We start from the raw sequence: 21,349 nt of genomic DNA on the forward strand, positions 1-21,349 counted from the left end.
ATTAGTCTTGATAAAGTACATGTAAAGGCGTAGGGAAGAAGAGAGGAAGAAAAGGAGGAAGGAGGTGATGCAAGGAGATGAAGTATTATCATCTTACAAAGTGAGGGACAAGATAAACTGTTGGAAGCTGAGAGACCAAGGAATAGCATGTTAAGTATATTACTTTATGAGTCAAAGATAGGGGGAAACACATACTTGAATTTAGGAAGCACACTTCTCAAAATCTTTTCAAAGAAATTATTGAAGAAAGTGTTGTAACTATAAGAAAACTAAAAGGAGAAGCAGACGTAGGAGGTGATCAAAGTGAACTAAAAGCCCATCTTTCCTAGAAGAAAGTCAATACAGACCATCTAAAATCAGTAAATGAAGAACCAAAAGCAGTTTGATTAGAGATGTAAAGGTACCTGACAGAAAAATGCAACACAATTGTTGGAAGTAAGACAGCAGGTGAGTGGGGATGGGAGAGACCCATTCTTTTTTACTGTAGCCCTTTGGATTTTGAAACATTTGCTCATAATTCTTTGACTAAAAAGATATTCTTAAAAGGAAGAGACACAATTAGTTTGCACCCACAAAGCTGCCCCTACCCCCGAAAAAATCTCCCAGCCCAGATGGTTTCACTAGAGAATTCTGCCAAATATACAAAGAAGAATTACTACTTTTACACAACCTCTTCCTGAAAATAGAAGAGGAAAGAGCACTTCCTAAGCCATTTTCTGAGGCATTTTTTTCCCCTGGTAAATAACCTAGACAAAGACAGTACAATGAAAAGAAAACTGCAAACCAACGTCTCTCACGAACTTGGACGTAAAAATACTCAGTATATCAGCAGACAGAATCCAACAGTGTATAATAAGGATTATACACATGATCAAGTGGAATTTATCCCAGGTCTGAAAGTGTGACTCAGCATTCAAAAATCAGTGTAACCCATCAGATCAACAAGCTAAAGAAAAATCATAGAAGCGTAGCAAATGACACACCAAAAACATTTGACAAAATCCAACATCCATTTAGATAAAAGTTCTCAGCAAGTTAGTAATAGAGAGACTATCTGCTTTATAAAGAATAGCTATGAAAACCTAGTTAACATCACATGTAATGGTGAAAGACTTATTTTTTTCCTTAGACTTGGAACAGAGAAAGGATGTCTATACTCACCACTCTTATGTAATATAGTGCTTGAAGTTCAAGCCACTGCAGGGAGGCAAAAAAAAAAAAGAAGAAAGAAAGAAATGAAAGACATTTTTAAGTTTGGAAAGGAAATATATATTTACAGATGACATTATTTTTGGCATAGAAAATCCCAGGGAATCTACCAAAATCTCTGAGAATTAAGTGAATTCATCATTGTCAAAGTATACAAGATCAACACACAAAACTTGATGGTATTTCTTTATTAACAAGTAACATGCAGGAAATGAAATGAAAAATGTCATACTACTTCCAACTACTCCAAGAAAATGAAATACTTAGGTATACAGTAAACACAGTACAGTTTTCCATTCTATGTGCTTGAAAATGACAAAATGCAGATGAAGAAAATCAAAGAGTACATAAATAAATGGTGAGACATACTGTGTTAATGGTTTAGAATACTCAACATATTAATGATGTCAGTTTTCCCAAAAGTGATTAATAGTTTTAAAGTAATTCCTATCAAAATCTTAGCAAGGATTTTTTAAAACATAGATGAGTTTGTTCAAAAATTTATAATAGGCACAGAGACTAGAAGAGCTAAAATAATCTTGACAAAGAATGAAGTGGGAGGACTTCCTCTGCCTGTTGTCAAAATTTCTTATGTAGATAAAGTAATCAAAACAGTGTGGTATTGGCAGAGGGATAAGCACACATGAATGGAACAGAATGGAGAACTTAGAAATAGACCTTCACAAATATGCTCAGTGATTTTTAACAAAGGTGTGACTCAATGGAGGAAGGATGCCTATTTCACAAACAGTGCTGGAGCAGTTGACATTTGTAGGCAAAAATAAACAAGTGAAACAAAAACACTCATCTTAAATCTGACACTATAAAAAAATTTACTCAGAATGTATTATAGACCTAAAAGTAAATGTAAGGCTATGAAACTTTGGGGAGAACCATAGAAAATGAACACAGCTAAGCACAGAATTCTTAGGATTCTTAACTGACACCAAAAGCTCAGTGCATAAAAGGAAAAACTGATAATTTGAACCTCATCAAAACTAAATACTTGATCTGTTAAAGTCCATGTGGGAAGATGAAAGCACAAGCTACAGATGGAGAAAAAATATATACAAAATGTATATCTTACAAAATACTTGTATCTAGAATATATAAAGAACTCTCAAAATTCAGCAGTGAAAAGACAGTGTAATCAGAAAATGGGCAAAACACAGAAAGAGAAATTTAATCAGAGAGGATATACAGATGGCAAATGAATACATGAAAAGATGTTCAGCATTATAGAAATCAGGGAATTGAAAATTGAAACCACAATATCAATACACATAAATCAGAATGGCTAAAATAAAAAAATAGTGGCAACATTGAATGTTGGCAATGATATGGAGAAACTGAATCACTTATACATTGCCAGCAGGAATGTCAAATGACACAGCCATTCTGGAAAATAATTTTGCAATTTATTATAAAATTAAATATGCAATTACCATGCAGTCAGAGAATTAAACTCTTGAGTATTTATCCCAGAAAAATGAAAAATTTTGTTCATACCAAAACTTTTGCATGAATATTCATAACTGTTTTTTTGTAATAGTCAAAAACTGGAGGAAAAAAAAAAAACTGGAATGCCCCAGATGGTCTTCAATGGATGAATTAAGCAAACTGTGGAACATACATTCTGTGGAGTATTAGCATAGAAAGGAACAAGCTACTGATAGATGCAACAACTTGGATGTGTGTTCAGGGGTTTGTGCTAAAAGGAAAAAGCCAATCCCAAAATGTTATTTACTATATTATTATATTTACATAATATTTTTGAAATGAAAAAATTTAGGAATGGAAAGCAGACTAATGGTTGCTAGTGGTTAGCTACAGGGAGGGGCAGAGGCATGAAGGACGTGGGTGTGATTATAAAAGGGCAGCGGGAGGAGCTATTCAATATCTTAACTGTGGTGGCAGATACATGAACCTATTAATAGAAACCCATAGAACACAAATGAGTACAAGCAAAATCTGGATGAGATCAGTGGGTTATATTAATGTCAATGTCTCGGTTGTGATATTTGTGTAGTTTTACAAAATGTTACCAGCGGGGAAAACTGGGCGCAGTATACAAGTGGTCTATCTGTATTACTTCTTAGAACTGCATGTGACTCTACATGATGTTTTCAATTAATAAAAAGAAAGAAAAAATAATAGGTCAGGAGAGCAGAGCCCTCATGAGTGGGATTTGTGCTCTTGTCAGAGAGACCCCCTGAAGCTCTCTGGCCCTTTCTGCCCGGTGAGGACGCTGTGAGAGGTCTGCAACCGTGAAGGTCCTCCCTGAGCCGTGAGGTTCACTTTGACCTCAGGCTTCCAACCTCAACAGCTGTGAGAAGTAAATCTCTGCCTTTATAAGTCACCCCATCCATGAGCTGTTATAGCATCCCAAATGGACATGCTTCCTCTCAGAGCCAGCGGGGGGCCTTCTGTCTCCTTCCCTAAGTATATCAAAAATTCTGAAAAAAAAAAAAGTGGCTTATCTCCCTTGCTGTCAGTCTCCTCCCACCATCTCTTAATAGAGACTCTCTCTTTTTGGCACCTGGGAACTGTAAGATTTTTCTCCTTGCCCTTCTACTCTGCAGGATCAAGGTGCCTTCTGCCTCCTCTGAGCCTTCCCCTTCGCTGGGACCCAGGCTTTCCTTTCCCTGGGCTCAGTTCCTCCCTCTTTTCTGCTGCACAGATGCAGCATTATCGGAAAGTTCGTCAATCAGAGGATAATTACTAGATCGCTTTGTAAAGGTCTTACACTAATTAGGGATACAGTTGACCCTTGAGCAACACAGATTTGAACTTCAAGGGTCCACTTAAATGCAAAAGTTTCAAATAATGAACAGAGCAGTACTGCACAATCCAAGGTTGATTGAATCCTTGAATGTGGAAGGCTGACTGTGAAGTTACTCTCTGATAATCAGCTGTGCCCTGAGCAGTGCCCTAACCCCCATGTTGTTCAAGCGTCAACTGTAATTATCAGGAGGGCTGAAATTCTAGGAGAGATTTGTCACATATCTGTTTTAAAATGTAGTCTGTTATGGTTTAAATTGGCAGAATCTCCCAGTCCACTTTGGAGTTGTCTAACTTCTTTTTTGAAATCGCCGGTGACTTATGTGCTGGAACCATGTTACGTTAAACTGGACGCAGTTGGAGCCGATCCAGCTGCAGCAGGAATGGAGCTCAGAACCCCCTGCCTTCCTTGGCAGGTCCTAGAGCCTGCGTGCAGAGCACAGAGCTCCGTGGAACACTGATGGAAACCCTCAGCCTGGATCCTTGCTGGGAGGGCCTTCCTGCCAAGGAATTCCACAGTTCTGTTCCATTGTGGTTCTCAGCCACAGGTTGTATAGCAATTCTGACTCTGACTGTATTTAGATTGTTCCCAACCATTGGATGTGGTTGAGGGAAATGCAGTTAGGATTCAGGATTTGGTAAATTTGTTTATTAGCAGCTAGCTGCTTAAGAAATGCTGTAGAAAAAAACTAAAAACAGCCATAATGAGACAGGATGCATCAATCGTTTGAATATGGCTTAATTTTTTTTGTACAGGAAATTAAATGCCAGATTGTTTTGTAGTTTGTTAGACTATTGTTTCAAATAGTGGTTTTATAAAGTAATCTTTTCTTTAAAACTGCAAATGTCTATTCATTTTGTTTATTACCAACCTTGGAACAAATTATTCACAGACATCATCATAGTTATCATCATTTCATGCAGTCATAGCTCATTCTACCATTTTCTAAATTGATAAAGGAATGTTTTTAATCTTTTCTAAGTATGAAAACTCTGGTTGTTTTTCCCTCTGTCCTTTCCACTTGGATCCTTTTTAAAGTCACTATTACCCAAGCATGAAAACAAATACTGGCCAAGTTGTTTTCAATTTCCAAGTATCATTTTTAGAAGTAATGAGATCTTGTTTCACTTTGAATCATTGATGCCTACACTGCATATGGTAGGAGGTGAGGACAGGTGTGGGTAAGGAGAAGAGTGGATATCATTCATATCCAGAGCAAAGAATTCATTTTCTGGAAAATTAAGTTGTATAAAAAGGTGGTAAAAAGAAGGCTTTCTGTGCTTAGTCGCTCAGTCGTGTCCAACTCTTTGCGGCCCCGTGGACTGTAGCCCACCAGGCTCCTCTGTCCATGGGGATTCTCCAGGCAAGAATACCGGAATGAGTTGCCATGCCCTCCTCCAGGGGGTCTTCCCAACTCAGAGATTGAACCCAGGTCTCCCGCATTGCAGGTGGGATCCACCAGGAAAGAAGGCAATAAATAAAGAAGGAAATAAATATTTAATCAAAAAATTTGTTCCTAATCCAATAGGCAAAGGAGAATTATTGTAAATTCTTGGGCAAGAATTTGATGTAGCAGAAATGGAACAACAATGGAAGCAAACTGTAATAGTAGGATCTGAACTGCTATCTAAGCCTTAGCAATACACCCAGAAGGAATGCTGACCAGAGTATTCTACATTTTAGGAACTCTACCTTCCAGAGAAAAAGTGATGAAAGAGAAGTAGCCAAAGAAGTTTACTTGGTCTACAGTTGATAGCAAAGTAGCTTAAGAGAAGGGGATATACCAGAAAGATGTTGGAGGCTCATGGGATCAGTGAATCTGTAGGAAGGACCTGCAACAGGCAGGGTGCACAGAGGTGAGCAGCCATAATTAACAGTGTTCTGTTCATGCTCATGACCTGGTGAGCACAGGGCCCACCACCTCAAATCTCCCTTCCATCTTCACTGCAGTCTCTCAGCAAGTTAAAAGAACTGAGATAAATGTGGCATGTTTGGAGCCGATAGATTCTTTGAGAGAATGCATCCTGCGTTTGCCTTGTCTTCTCTCGTAGGGCCTCTTCTGTAACCTTCCCACGTAGAAGAGAGTTCATGCACCAGAGGAAATTGTACTTCTATTAGGAAATGAAGGTGGATGGTAAACAATCAAAATGCAAGAAATAGGGAATTTCTTGGCAGTCTAGAGGTTTGGACTCAGAACTTTCACTGCCAGGACCCAGGTTTGATCCCTGGTCAGGAAACTGACCCACAAGCCACAGGGCTCAGCTAAATAAATAAATATAAATAATCATAATTCACATTTTAAAAATAAGAGAAATAGCCATTCAGGCAGGCTCTAAGAAACACAGCTCTTATGTTAAGATCAGATAATCCCTTAAGAAGAAAAGGGAAGGACATCCCAAGAAAACAATGCCCTCTGTAGGAAATTCTAGGGTTATTAACCCAATTGCCATTGGTGGAAAGAAGTGTCACAAGGGACACATTCTAGCAAAATAACAGACCTATTCAGTTCACACTGGGAAGGCTGAGGTGTAGAACAGGCCAACTGTAGAGTCATCAGAAACATTCGTCATTAGAACTAGGAGCTGAAAACAAAAGGGAAGGCCATTGATGAAATTCAATGAAAGGCAGAGGGAGAAAGCAAAGCTCTCAAAGTCTTCCCGATCTTGGAAAGCGACCTGCAAATTAAAAAGGGCAAAACAAAAATGGCTAGAATGAAAATAAAGATCTGGTGTAAGTGAGTAAATAGCAAAAGAGCATCTACCTATTTTTAAAACAACTCACATCTTCCGGGCAGATAAATTATATGCCACAACACTCAAGACAGTTGGAGGTGTGATCAAAAAAACTTCTCAGTAATTTCTTAGAAAATTGATTGGAGAAATGTCAGAAGTAATGAGTTGGGCAAATGCTGTCTAGATTCATAAAAAGGTTATAGGGACAAATTACAGAACTCCTCTTGGTACAAAATTTTCAAATGGATCATTAAACAGATGAATTTTGAGCATGTAGACAAGAAAACAGCCACATAGCATGGATGTGTTCAGATAAGTGAAGGTGACGTAGTGGAAAGAGCTGGAGTCAGACCACCTGGATTCATGCCTTCGTTTTGTCACTAAACAGCTCTCTGGACATGAGCAAATCACAACTCCTTTGAGCTGCAATATATTTATCTGCAAAATATGCTATTGAAATATATGTTCTTTAATGGGACATTTAGCCACAAAGAATCTATCAGTTCCACATGTACTGAATTTACCACAATTCTTTTAATCAGGCTGCCATTTATTCTTGTACTGGATGTTTATGTCATTTTATGAAGTACAAACATTGGTCCTGTAACAGATGGGTATTATTAGTTCTTTTTTACAAAAGTGATGAAATGGAAGTTTAGGGTAACTAACTAATAGGTTAGATGAATCAAGATCAGAGTGTATCCTTGTATCAGGCAATCAGCTGACCACCATTCCATACCATTGTGATGGACATGTTGAGTAGATTTCGGATGGATAGCATTACAATGAGATAACACTACAACAATCATTTTTGTTTGGGTAGTTTTATCTAAAATGTGTTGATAATGGATCCATGTCCATTTCATGGGAAGTCTCTTCTGGTATTTCTTTAGCTTTAGCCTGTCCAACTTTTGTTCTGAAAGAATCAATTTGGCTGAAAGAATCAAGGAAATTTTGATCAAATTCTCAAAAAAAAAAAGAAAAAAGGAGAAATACCCAGATGAATAATTTTGTCATATATTCATTTATTCAAATGTCACATCCAAAACAGGATTTGAGGTAAGCTGTTTCATTCACAATATGGTCAGTGTTCAAGTAGTGAAATATATGGGTACTGAAAGTATTGATAAATTACTGCATTTAGCTCAAAACTGTCTTGCTGGAAAGGATGTTCCTTAACTTTGAACAGGGTCGGAATTTGAGGGGCTGGAACAGAGATTGGGAGTGTGTGGGACAGGCTCTTAGGTTGCTGTGTGGAGCCTCCAAGAAGGATTAGAATGGAAGTATCTCTAACGATATTGAGTCTTTTATTTTTTTTTTTTTTAACCTAAATCACAGGATGGAAATTAAGGAAATCTTGAGTTAACAGAAATTTTCTGTTAAATGGATCCAATTCATTTCAAATTGACTTCAAGTTCAACAGACACCAACCATTTGAAAATTCTAGCATAAAGGACTGATGTGTATTTCAGTTACACTCACAGAAGAGGATGTTCAGACCCAGGGAAGCAGTACAGCTCTATTTCTGCCTTGTCCAGGCTACATCCTGAGCATGGTGGGTTCCCTTCTGGGCCACATAGTCACAAACTGGAGAAAGTTCAATGGGAGGTGTCCAGGGAGTTGAAAGATCTGAAGAGCATGTCATGAGGAATAGCTGGGGCAACTGGAAAAGACTTAAGAGTGACATAAAAGTATCTTTTAAATATATGAAGAGTTGCTGTTTGGGCAATATAGTTGGTTAATTCTAGGACTCTCAGAAAGAAAAATTAGAAGAAGTGGATGGAATTAGTGAAAGATCCTTTTCCCAGCAAGAGCCTCTCCAAAGTTGAATGATGTCAGTTTAACAAGGTTAAGAGCTTGCTAGTCACTCATCCTCTTCAGCTGAGTGAATACCAGTTGAGAGCCTTCCGTGTGCCATTCTCAGTGCTTAGAACACATCAGTGCAAAAGGAGACAAAAATCCTTACTCTCAGAGTGTTTGCATCCTAGTAGGGATGGGGAAGGGCTTCCCAGGTGCCGCTAGCAGTAAAGAACCCACTTGCCAATGCAGGAGACACAGGAGAAGAAGAAGACACAAGGTCAGGAAGGTCCCCTGCAGGAGGGCATGGCAACCCACTCCGGGATTCTTGCCTGGAGAATCCCATGGTCAGAGGAGCCTGGTGGGCTAGGGTCCACAGGGTCACAAAGAGTCGGACGTGAACTGAAGTGACCAAGCATGCATGCACAGGGGTGGGGAAACTTTCAATAAACAGTAAAACAAGTCAGTAAATTGCATAGCATGTTGGAATTGGAAGAGTTATGGGAAAAGATAGAATAAGAGAGGAGGAATGAGAGGAGGTGGCAAGGGACATGCTGTCATGGCAACAGAGTTGTTCTGATAGGTCAGCCTCATTGAGAGGGTGACATCCGAGCAAAGACTTCACTGAAGGGTGTGAGCGCTATTCTGGGGAAGAACATTCCAAGCAGAAGGAAAAGTCATGTGAAGACCCGAAGTGAGGATGTGCCAGCAAGGAGGCCTTCCTTAGGTCTCTAAGCAGAGCCAGGCAGAGCATTTGGGAGAGGAGGAGGAGAGATCTCTGGTTAGAGCAAGTGAACTGAAGTCTCTTCCAACTTTTTATACTCACTGAGCTTATGCTTTCCAGATAGTTCAAAGTAGTTAATTTGGTATTGGTGAGCAGGGTGGATTCAAGAGAAGACATGTCAGACCACTTCTCACAAATACCAATGGTGAGGGGGCTGGACACACAGTGTAAGAAATTTTTAAATGCAAGCAATGCATTCAGATATTTTTATTTAAAATATTATGTATATCAAATGAAGTATGCTCACAGACTTTGAGACCTTTGCATCAGAGAATGTGAAATCAGTTAAGAGCATAATGGTATAATTTGCATGTTAAGTCTTGGACAGGAAGTCAAAGGACAATAAGAGATAAAAGAAGAAATTAGAGAGTCTTTGGTGAAAAAAATCAAGAAAGAATGAAGAACCACTTTGTGGTTTAGACCCCAGGAAACTGGCCAATACCGACTTTGCTTTTTCTCAAAGAAGGGTCACACTGATTTTCTTCTGCTTCTTTTCAATGGCCAGATACTTACTTGTCCTCTCATCATCCCGCTATACATAATTACACATCATTTAGGAACTTGACCAGTGCCAACTTTCTCAATTATTTTGTGTCTACTGTGTAATTATAGTCATAAAACTTTTAAACAGAGGCTCAGAACTAATTCACTGTGATGATGACAAACAGGCAGATAATACTTCGACTCCTGTTGCTGCTTAACTTGTCCTGGTTCCTTGCTGCAGGTGCCTTCATTTGCAAGATGGTGCCATTTGTCCAGTCCACCGCTGTCGTGACAGAAACCCTCACGATGACCTGCATTGCTGTGGAGAGACACCAGGGGCTCGTGCATCCTTTTAAAATGAAGTGGCAGTACACCAACCGCAGGGCCTTCACCATGCTGGGTGAGAACATGCCCCTGGCAGTATTAAAGCTGTGCATCATTTCAGAACACAGAGAATCTCTGTAACATGAGCCATGTTTATGAGCTAGAGGAGGAACCTCCTGTCTGTCTTGTAGGCATTGGGGTGTCATTTCAGGGTTTCAGTCATCCCCGAACTTCCTGCTCCCCTCCCCTCTTTCCTTGAGATCTAGCCTAGCACTGAAAATCTCTCCTCTCCGATTTCCCTGAGTTGCTGTTCTTAACTTTTTAAGCTGGCGCTAGTGGTAAAGAACCCGCCTACCAGTGCAGGTAGGCATAAGAGGTGTGGGTTCAATCCCTGGGTCAGGAAGATCCCCTGGAGGAGGGCATGGCAACCCACGCCAGTGTTATTGCCTGGAGAATCCCACGGACAGAGGAGCCTGGTGGGCGACCATCCATAGCGTGCAGAGTCAGATATGACTGAAACACCTTAACACGCAGAGGCGCACAGCTGATCTAAGATCGTCTGTCAGTGGCATCTCCTTAAGAATATTCATTAGATTAGTCAGCTGTCATCCTGAGGTAAGAAGCAAGTAGATTTCAACAGGTAGGTTTTGACAGAGGCCAGGAAGGTATGTTTAGAGGAGTGGGGAACGTGGGTGCTGCCTAGACGGGTCTCAGTGCGGAGTGCACAACAGCAGAAGGCGGCAGGACCTGTGAGGACCCTGGGTCCCGAGTGCCGGAGTTGCCTGGCAAAGGTGGATTTCATTCACATCCTAATTGTGCTTCAGGCACTCCTGGACCCCCAGCTTGCTGTAACAAGTTTCTGAATCACCGTGTGTCCTGTGATGTATGTAAACCGAAAGCAATGTCCTAAAGCCTAGTGCCGTGAAATGGAAAAATTTCTTTATTTGGTAATTATAATTGAGCTATTTAAAACTTCAATGTGGTTCTCAGTGATTTGAATGCATTACAGCTGAATAACCAGAGGTTTCGGAACAACTAATATGATAATCAAAGAGAGCAATTTTTACTAATACGTCACTTGAGAGGACTGAGTAAACATTTATTTCTGCTGTAAGAATTTAGCCATTATGGGATAGTAGAGTTACAGAAAGAACTCCTGAAGGTTTTGCTACACTAAACTCTTCGAAATAGTTTGAACTGAATAGATAAGCCCATAGAGGGAAAAATTGTTAGTTATTTTCAAATTTATGTCACATTCTCCCTGAAAAAGAATTCAAAGACCTCTTGGCTTTTAATAATTGACATGTTTCCACCATCAGAACATCTGAAAACAGCATGTGGGTGTGAAAAGAGGGTTAGGAAAGAAATACATGGAGGGCGGAAGTTATTAAAAAAATACCGAAAGAGCAAGCAGAGTTTGAGCTGGGAAATTTTCTTCAAAAACAGGGCTCTTGGTTCTGGCCCTGCCCTGGTATGTTAAGATTCTCTTATGTTCTTTGCTAAGGAATGCATCGTTAAAGTAATCCCCTCAACAAACTCATGGAAAATGGGAAATTTGGAAAAAGTACTCTGGTTTTGATGTTATACATGTTTGTTTTGTAAACAAGAAAATAATGCTCATATAATTATCCTTAAAATAAATATAATTTCAACTTTAAGAAGCTATAGAGAATTCACTCTGTCATATTTAGGTTATTCATCCATTCAACAAACAAACAGTAGGTGCCTGATCTGTTCCTGCCAGGGGAAATGAAAACTGAAACCAATTCTGTAAGTTCCTCATGAGAGGACTCGGGCGTGAAGAATGTGAACAGAAGTGTCACAGGAGACAGAGAGGCAAGCGATGTTGTAGAGAACCTCCGGGACCCTTTTAAGGAATTTGCACTTTATCCAGCAGCAGCTTTTTATTCTTTAAATTAGTTACTTAATTACTTTTAATTAGAGGATAATTATATTGTGGTGGTTTAGCCGTACATCAGCGTGGATCAGCCATAGGCATACAGGCGTCCCCTCCCTCCTGACCCCCTTCACCTCGCTCCCCGCTCCTTCCCTCCAGGTTGGGTTCCCTGTGTCAGGCATATATCAAACTCCCACTGGCTATCTGTTTTACATATGTAATGTATATGTTTCAGCACTATTCTCGAAAATCATCCCTCCCTCTCCTTCTCCCATTGTGTCCAAGTCTGCTCTTTATGTTCCAGTGACAATTTTGAGGGTAGAGTGGGAAATGTGAGGAGACCATTGCACTGCACCAGGGAACGAGTGATGTGGTCCCTTGAACATAAAGAGTCCTTACGGTTAGAGAATTAAGCGCAGGTGGATTTCGCTTTGCTGAGTTGCATTCTAATGATCTTAACATTTTGCAGGGCTGGTCTGGCTGGTGGCCGTCATCGTAGGAGCTCCCATGTGGCATGTGCAACGACTTGAGGTAGACTGGGACTGGGCTTGGTAATCACTCTGTTGAAATGTTTTCCCACCCCTCTCACTTGTAATCATTTTCCTCCCTGCAAGCACATTACAGCAAATTTGTGTGATCTCAATTTTTTCATTGGAGGTTTTTCAAATGGAAATAATTTGCTTTAAGATAAGTTTTCTCTGCTTTATTCAGCTCTTCCTTGAACTTATATTGTTAAGACCTTAATGCTTGAAATGTTCCAGGGTCACTTTCTGCATTTGCCTGCCAGCGGAAACATGCCTTTCCTAGTGTTATTCAGTGTCTTGTTACATCCTAAGAGTTTGATGCTCTCTCTAGATTTTTCTTTTGTTTTTAAGTCACAAAAAAATGTTAACCACTTATCTACTTATTGGTTGATTCTCCTTCATAAGCACTTCCCCTGCCACTTCAGTTCAGTTCAGTCGCTCAGTCATGTCCAACTCTTTGCGACCCCATGAATCGCAGCACGCCAGGCCTCCCTGTCCGTCACCAGCTCCCGGAGTTTACTCAAACTCATGTCCATCGAGTCGGTGATGCCATCCAGCCATCTCATCCTCTGTCATTCCCTTCTCCTCCTGCCCCCGATCCCTCCCAGCATTAGGGTCTTTTCCAATGAGTCAACTCTTCGCGTGAGGTGGCCGAAGTATTGGAGTTTCAGCTTCAGCATCAGTCTTTTCAATGAACACCCAAGACTGATCTCCTTCAGGATGGACTGGTTGGATCTCCTTGCAGTCCAAGGGACTCTCAAGAGTCTTCTCCAACACCACAGTTCCTGCCTCTTCAGTTCAGTTCAGTTGCTCAGTCGTGTCCAACTCTTTGTGACCCCATGAACCGCAGCACGCCAGGCCTCCTTGTCCATCACCAACTCCTGGAGTTTAGTCAAACTCATACCTATCGAGTTGGTGATGCCATCCAGCCATCTCATCCTCTGTCGTCCCCTTCTCCTCATACCCCCAATCCCTCCCAGCATCAGGCTCTTTTCCAGTGAGTCAACTCTTCTCATTAGGTGGCCAAAGTATTGGAGTTTCAGCTTAAGCATCAGTCCATCCAATGAATACCCATTCCTGCCTCTCAGTCACTGACAAATATCTGAACTGGAACATGTAAGCCATTGATTTGTGAACGTGAGAATGATCTTAAATCATTGATTCATAATAACTTTCTATAGGTGGTGTCAGTCTGTGTGTATCTTTATAAGAAAGATAAACCTCTCTGTCCCCCCCACACCTCTGTCAGCTGGGCCCAGCCTGCACTGGTGATTCACAGTGAAGAAGACACTGTGCCATTTTTGGTGACCTGGGCTCTTTACTGGGGCCTACTTGAATGTGTCCTGCCTGGGAGATCTAGTGTAGACAGGAGTCTTCAAGGACAGTAGGGGGTTGCTCAGATGCCCTCTAAGATAATTTTTAAAATTACTTATCTTCTGTACCTTTTTAAATTAATGTAGGCAAACATGAAACTGCTGGACACTCAGTGTTCCACTGGCAAGGATATCAAATGAGCCTTCAGGCAAGAGTGCATTTTAAAAAGTGACTTAGGGCTTCCCTGGTGGCTCAGATGGTAAAGAATCTGCCTGCAGTGCAGGAGACCGGGGTTTGATCCCTGTATTGGGAAGATCCTGTGGAGAAGAGAATGGCTACCCACTCCAGTACTCTTGCCTGGAGAATTCCATGGACAGAGGAGCCTGGCAGGCCGCAGTCCATGGGGTTGCATAGAGTCAAACATGACTGAGCGACCAGCACTTTTCACTTTTCACTTTGATGTTCGATGCAACTGTATATAAATGAGCTTGACTGCACAGGTAACAGCAGAAGGCAGTTTTATTCTGCTGCTTACCACCTCTAAAAATGCAGTCAGAGGATTTCCCGGTCCTCTGATGAGATGTGATGGATGAAGCCTTGAGTGGGTCCTGTAACTCTTGTGGTCACTCAGAGAATGAAATTCCTCTGGTCACCTTCAGTCACAGGAACAGTAACTGGTCACTGAATGTTGTTAGTTCCCTTATCAAAATATCCAGTCCAGTGTCACAGTCCCTCAAGTCCATACTTTCAATCAATTTAAGATGTCTCCCTTTCCCAAAGTTGAGCCATTTTAGGTCTAGAATCCTAGGATATGGAGAGAGCTTTGATGCCCTTATTCTGCATATTACTGTTTCTCATGACTGACTATTTCATGGGTTCCTCACAAATACCATCCCTGGGGCTTCCAATGGCTGCTCCCCTCTTTAAGCTTCCACACACAGCTGGACGTGGCCAACTCCTTTCTCTGAGGCTGCCCTTATCTCCGGCAGGAAACCCATACGTTTAAAAATAACCCAACACAGTTCCCACATGGAGTCTAATTCTGGCCCATAGAACACAAGGAGATGTGTCCATTTTTAAAAATAAAATTATTTTATCATATGCTCTAAATATATTTTAAAATATAGCTCATTTAGTTTGTAGAAAATTAATTAAATCTAACTGGCAAAACCAGTTATCTCTGTCAGACGGATCAGCCAAATCAGATTTGCGTTCTGTCAAGAAAAAGTATGAATTCATCTTTCAAGTCAAATAAATGTATTAACATGCTCTCCCACGGCCACCTTCTCACTCCTAAATTCTATTAGCAAGAGTGCAAGCATGCAAGACGCTTTAATTCCTCCACTGGCTGAAAGGAAGCGCCAGTGATGTTACCATTTGCGCGATGTTCTCTTTGCCTTGCTCCTACTGCTCTCTCTCCCAGGAGTGATGTGTCTGACAGCTTTCAGGGGTTGGAAGCAACAAGGTGGTTAAGTTAAAGTTGTCCTCACTCTGCCCTTTACTATGCGAGATGGGAATTCACCACATCTATGTGAATGGGAATTCACAACATCTCATCACCTGTCAAAACACCTTTTTTTTTTTTTTTTCCTAATGTCAGGTTTCCCCTGAATAGAAATACATTTAATACCAGGAAAGGCACAAAGCCCTGCCCTGGATTTATGGTGCCTTGATCAAGGGGGCTTCCCTGACATCCATAGTTCGGACCACCTCTTATTTTGGTGGTCCGTAGTGAGATTGCAGTTGGGTGAGAGATAGGACTTGTGAAGATTGAAAGAAGGGTGATTATGAAGGAGGAACTGGGAATGTAGACCCAGCAGGACACTGCAACCCCGCCCCACACATTCTCTTAGGCAGTGAGATTTTTGGAGAACTGTGAGTTTGGACATAGAAGGTCTGAAACTGGTTCCCATGAATCCATCCGCGCACACCCTCAGAAGGTCTCTGCTTGTCCCCAGGGGAACATATACCAGTTCAGAGGCTGTCAGCCTCTCCTTGTGCTTTAGAGCGCATCAGTGTGTGACCCCCATGGTTTGGGCCCTGTGGGCTCTGCTTACATGAGTCAGAATGAATTTCACCTTCATATCCTCTTCCCAGGGAGTACAGACCTTGAAGTTATTGCTTAATACTTTCATTCCTAGTTGCATTTGAAAAATAATACCTAGATCAAAACTTGAATTGTCATACTTTTGATAACAATACCAGAAAGCTTCCTGCCCCGCCTCCCATTCAATTGAGTTTGAAGATTGGTGATAATACTCTGGAAATGGAGGCAGAAATATGTCTTAAGACTTAAATATTCCTCATCTGTAAAGCGCCAGAGTGACTCAGATGACAAGAATTCTGATCAATTCTCTAACTTTAATTCCGATTATCCAGATGTATGACTTTTGAATGTACTTTAAATGTTTAGTTTGTCTCATATTAGCATTTTCTATGGTTTTCCTGGTGGCTTGATTGTAAACAGTCCACTTGCCCATGCAGAAAACACGGGTTTGATCTCTGGATCAGGAAAATCCCCTGGAGAAGGAAATGGCAACCCACTCCAGTATTCTTGCCTGGGAAATCCCATGGACAAAGGAGCCTGGCAGGCTACAGTCCATGGGGTTGCAAAACAGTTGGACATGACTGAGTGACTAAACAAGAGCAACAAATTCTAACTGTTATTGTTAATTTTTGAACTCAAAAGTCAGTCTCTTAGAATTAGTATTTATAAATAGAAGTTACCTTTCTGTATAATATATACCTCAAAGGCTTATAATTGGGTCTGAATATTAGTACATTGGCAATAGTTCGAATCCTAATTTATCATTCATCTCAAAATCAAAAAGCTACAAGTTTCCTCTCTAAAATCTTTGCAAACAGCATGATCACTGCAATCTGAAACAGCAGTAGCAAAATACAGATTTTCAGTTCAGAAACAAAATGCAGGCTTTCGGTATTTATTCAACTGGAAGAAGTCTGATGCCTTGTCAAAACTGATCTCCTCAACAATTGAGGAAGCAAAATCATGGAACAGCAAACCAGCTGGTTGCCTTCCCATGTGGCACAGTGGTAAAGAATCTGCCTGGCACTGCAGGAGATGCAAGAGACAGGGTTTGATGCCTGGGTTGGAAAGATTCCCTAGAGAAGGAAACGGCAACCCACTCAAAGATTCTTGTCTGGGAAATCCCATGACCACAGGAGCCTGGTGGGCTACAGTCCAAGGGGTCGCAAAGAGTCAGCTGTGACTAAGTGATGGAACATGCATGCAAACTAGCTGACATGCTAGAATAAAATGTTTTTTTCATACATACTTTGGTCATTCTAGTGTTCTTTCTTTCATTCAACTGAAAATTTAGTGACCAGCATGTAAAAAGGCAGAAAAGATGTTTTTATTTTTATTTTTTTTTCCTGAGGAAATAACTCTTGTCTCCGAAACCCCCAGTTCTACAATCATGCCTCACATTCTGTGGGGACACAGCAAACCACCCTCTCCATTTCTCTGTAATACATTTTGACACTGATATTTCACCACTTAAGTATCTTTTCCGGAAAAGATGTTTTTAAAAAGTGAACAGGCTATGGACCTCGATTCCATTTAAAATAGAAAAGAACACATGAAACTCTCAAGAATCTAAACAGTGAGGTGAGAAGGCAGACTTCACAACAAAAGAACAGGCAAAAGTGTGTCTCATTCGAAATCTGCCCCCATGGTAAGCACGGGAGGCTCTGAGAAGCGCTGCCTGACAATAGTCTCGGTGGCTTTGGATGCTTTGATGCTGCCTCTGGCTCTTCTAACTGAATTATACTTATCTTAAAGATTAAGTATGACTTCTTATATGAGAAGGAACACGTCTGCTGCTTGGAAGAGTGGAGCAGCCCTGTGCACCAGAAAATCTACACCACCTTCATCCTTGTCATCCTCTTCCTCCTGCCGCTCATGGTGATGCTTATCCTGTACAGTAAGATTGGCTATGAACTTTGGATAAAGAAAAGAGTTGGGGATGGCTCGGTGCTTCGATCTATTCATGGAAAAGAAATGTCAAAAATAGCCAGGTGTGTTGCATGGAACATTCACCTGTTTTAAATGTTTTAGAGACAGTAGCCAGAGATCTCAGATGCCTGGGTAATGTCATCAAAGTGTCATTGGTAATTTGTGTTGAGCACATGGGCTGACTTTGAACTTTTGGTTTTACATATGGCAGAAAGAAAGAGCAAAATCACCAGCTCCCAAGTCAGAGGGGGGAGGTCACTGTTACAGATAGTTGCCTAAAATTTTTTTAATTGTTATATTTTCATCTGCATGTTGATACAAATTGCTGCGACTCTCTCCTCTTTCTGCTACTCCCCAGCCACTTGATGTAGATAAATCTCCTTACCCCCAAGCCCCCGACTTTCCTCATATGTACTAGAAAGCGTCAAAATATCCATCTGTACTTCCACCTACACAAGGAACGATGCTCAAAGATGTGAGATGATATGTATAAAAATACTCTTTAAATTGTTATTTTATATTTTATTTTTGGGCTTCCCTGATGACTGGCTCAGTTGGTAAAGAATCTGCCTGCAATGAGGGAGTCTTGAGTTCAATCCCTGTGTTGGGAAGATCCCTAGAGAAGGGAATGGCAACCCACTCCAGTATTCTTGCCTGGAGACTCTCATGGACAGAAGAGCCTGGCAGGCTACAGTCCATGGGGTCGCAAAGAGTCAACACGACTGAGCGACTAACACACACATACACACACAAAGAATGATGCTAAACAAGCGTGAGATGATACGTATGAAAGTGCTTTGGAAATAAGAGTATGTTATTTATTTTAAATTATTATATTTTATTTTTACCTAAGGGCTTTACTTTCTGATCATATGGACTAACAGAAATTTAAAAACACAATTATTGCTACAGTACTTGTGGGCCATTTGGTTTATTTTATAACCTACACTGCGTGGCTAACAAAACCAAAACACCAGTTTAGAAGTCTGGTGGTTTGACGAAGTTTATCATTTCTTCAAGTGTGCAGCGACCTCTAGTGCCCAATTTGTATAAAGACGTACTCCGGCTCCATGTACACGGTGCTAGAAGGTTCAGCATCTTGGGACTTAACTGCTGATTTAGCTCTCTCTTTTCCTCCCAAAAAAAGGCTAACACGTTGAGATTATAATGAATGCGACTCGGTAAAATTTGAAAATGTGCAGATCCCTTGCAGACGTTAATCTTCTTTACATGGCTAATAGAGAAAACTCTGAATCCCTGGTTAATCATATTACTTAATTATATAATGGAAGATTACATTTTAATTCTGCCCTGAGGACTTCCCATTTTTTCTATCACAGGCATGAGTGTTCTTCGATATAAAATGAATAAGAACTTTGGCACAGAAGTTAGACTGCCTACATTTAAATCCAAACTAAACTTTATAATTTAAATTCTCAACTTTCTGATCTGCAAAGCCATCTGACTTTACGAGTTACTTAGCCTTCTCTGTGCCTCAGTACCTGCGTCTGTCCAATGGCTTGTCAGGAAGATTAACCTGTGCCAAGCATCTAGCATGCTGCTAGACTCGTAATGAGCGCATATCTTAAGGATATTCATAATATGAGAAATATAGGGATGAGGGTAATAACAATGGGAAAAGATGATAAACAGCTCACAGTGAGCCTGTCATGAGCTTCATTAGAGGCTTCCCTCATGGCTCAGTGGTAGAGAATTCACCTGCAATGCAGGAGATGCAAGAGACAGAGGTTCGATCCCTGGGTCGGGAAGATCCCCTGAAGAAGGGCATGACAACCCACTCCAGTGTTCTTGCCTGGAGAACCCCATGGACAGAGGAGCCTGGCGGGCTACAGTCCTTAGGGTCACAAAGAGTCAGACACAAGTGAAGAGACTGAGCATGCACAAGCTTCATTTACATTTGAAAATTATCACTGAGAGATCTAGACTTGACACATCTGCCAAGGAAAAGTTAACTGATACAGTGTATCCTTGTGGACCCAGGAAGAAGAAGCGAGCTGTGGTTATGATGGTGACAGTGGTGGCTCTCTTTGCTATGTGCTGGGCGCCTTTCCACATTGTTCACATGATGATCGAATACAGTGAGTGACTGTCTTTCTCGTTTGATGGAAGTTCTGGTTCATTTCTTGCTAGAATGCAGTGAATCACTGAAATGTTTAGCCATTCACTTGGGCAATCAAATCTCAAACACTTACTAGGTTTCTTTCAAGTTTTCAAGATAACCAGATCATTATGTGATGGGTAATTATATATGAGTATGATCAGAGCTTTAATAATTATAGAAGATAAAGAAAAATGTTTGAGATGCATCTCCCATGCTATGCCTTCTGGTCTCCCTAAGCCATTTAAACCCTGGAAGAGATGTCACAGCCTGTGAATGTTCCCTGTTTGGAACCCTCACTTGAACCACATGAATTTAATGACACCTAGGATTTCAACTAGACCCTTAATATATTCTCTCTGATAATCTGAGCCTTAAGATGGTTCTCAGATGATTGTGTTTCTGTAACACTAGTGGACATTTGAAGGGTGACTGCTTCTTCCAGTTTACATGAAACTTGAAATCATGTTGAAATGCAATAAGCCCTCTAACACATTCAGGGCTTGTAAGCCTAGATTCTCTAAGAAGGGGGACTCATCACAAAGGTGGGTTTTCTTCAGACATCATATGGCTCTCCCCAAAATCTTGAGAATTTTTCACAGAGAATTTTACACAGTTGTACAAATGTAACTGTTTCATAAAGATAGAAGATAAACAAAAATGTTGTTTTGTGTTCATTCAAACAAATATCCATTCTAAAGCATTACTTTTCATTTCAGGCAACTTTGAGAAGGAATATGACGATGTTACAATCAAGATGATTTTTGCTATAGTGCAAATAATTGGATTCTCCAATTCCATCTGTAATCCAATTGTTTATGCATTTATGAATGAAAACTTCAAAAAGAATTTTTTATCTGCAGTTTGTTATTGCATTGTAAAAGAAACCGTATCCCCAGCACGAAGGCATGGAAATTCAGGGATTACAATGATGCAGAAGAAAGCAGTGTTTTTCCGGAAAGAGAATCCAGTTGAGGAGACCAAAGGAGAAGCCTTCAGTGATGGCAACATTGAAGTCAAGTTGTGTGAACAACCTGAAGAGAAGAAACATCTCAAACGACACCTTACCCTCTTTAATTCTGAACTTTCTGAGAATTCTGGTTTAGGCGGTGGGCATTAATTATAACTGTCTTCATAATTCATGCTGTTCACAGCTGAATCTGAAAATTATTTTGAGCAAAAGTTAAAGACTTGCTTTTTATCTAGAAGTCTTCTCCATGTGCACTCAGTGTAATGTGGCTTTCTATTTATTGCTAAGTTGGATGAGATAGCTTAACACTTGTATTTTTTTTTCTTGACTAAGTTTAATAGTTGAACAGTATAATTTTTAGTGCACCATTGAAGGTTGGTGATAGTCTCTTGCAAATGAAGTCTGTCCAATAATCATAAAGCCAAAGACAGTGAAGAA

General features: G+C 40.5%; 1 protein-coding gene across 1 annotated transcript in view; it reads left to right on the forward strand.

Moving 5' to 3' along the window:
* QRFPR (pyroglutamylated RFamide peptide receptor) overlaps window positions 1–21,110 on the forward strand; it is a 48,901-nt gene extending 27,791 nt beyond the window's left edge. Inside the window, exons 2-6 of the mRNA XM_061164717.1 lie at window positions 10,029–10,187; window positions 12,478–12,539; window positions 17,649–17,884; window positions 19,824–19,921; window positions 20,661–21,110. Coding sequence (XP_061020700.1) covers window positions 10,029–10,187; window positions 12,478–12,539; window positions 17,649–17,884; window positions 19,824–19,921; window positions 20,661–21,061 — 956 coding nt within the window. The 3' untranslated portion in view covers window positions 21,062–21,110. The remainder of the gene's footprint in view (window positions 1–10,028; window positions 10,188–12,477; window positions 12,540–17,648; window positions 17,885–19,823; window positions 19,922–20,660) is intronic.
* The last annotated feature ends 239 nt before the right edge of the window (window positions 21,111–21,349 follow it).

This window comes from Dama dama, chromosome 17 (assembly GCF_033118175.1).
Source record: "Dama dama isolate Ldn47 chromosome 17, ASM3311817v1, whole genome shotgun sequence".
Lineage (NCBI taxonomy): Eukaryota > Metazoa > Chordata > Mammalia > Artiodactyla > Cervidae > Dama > Dama dama.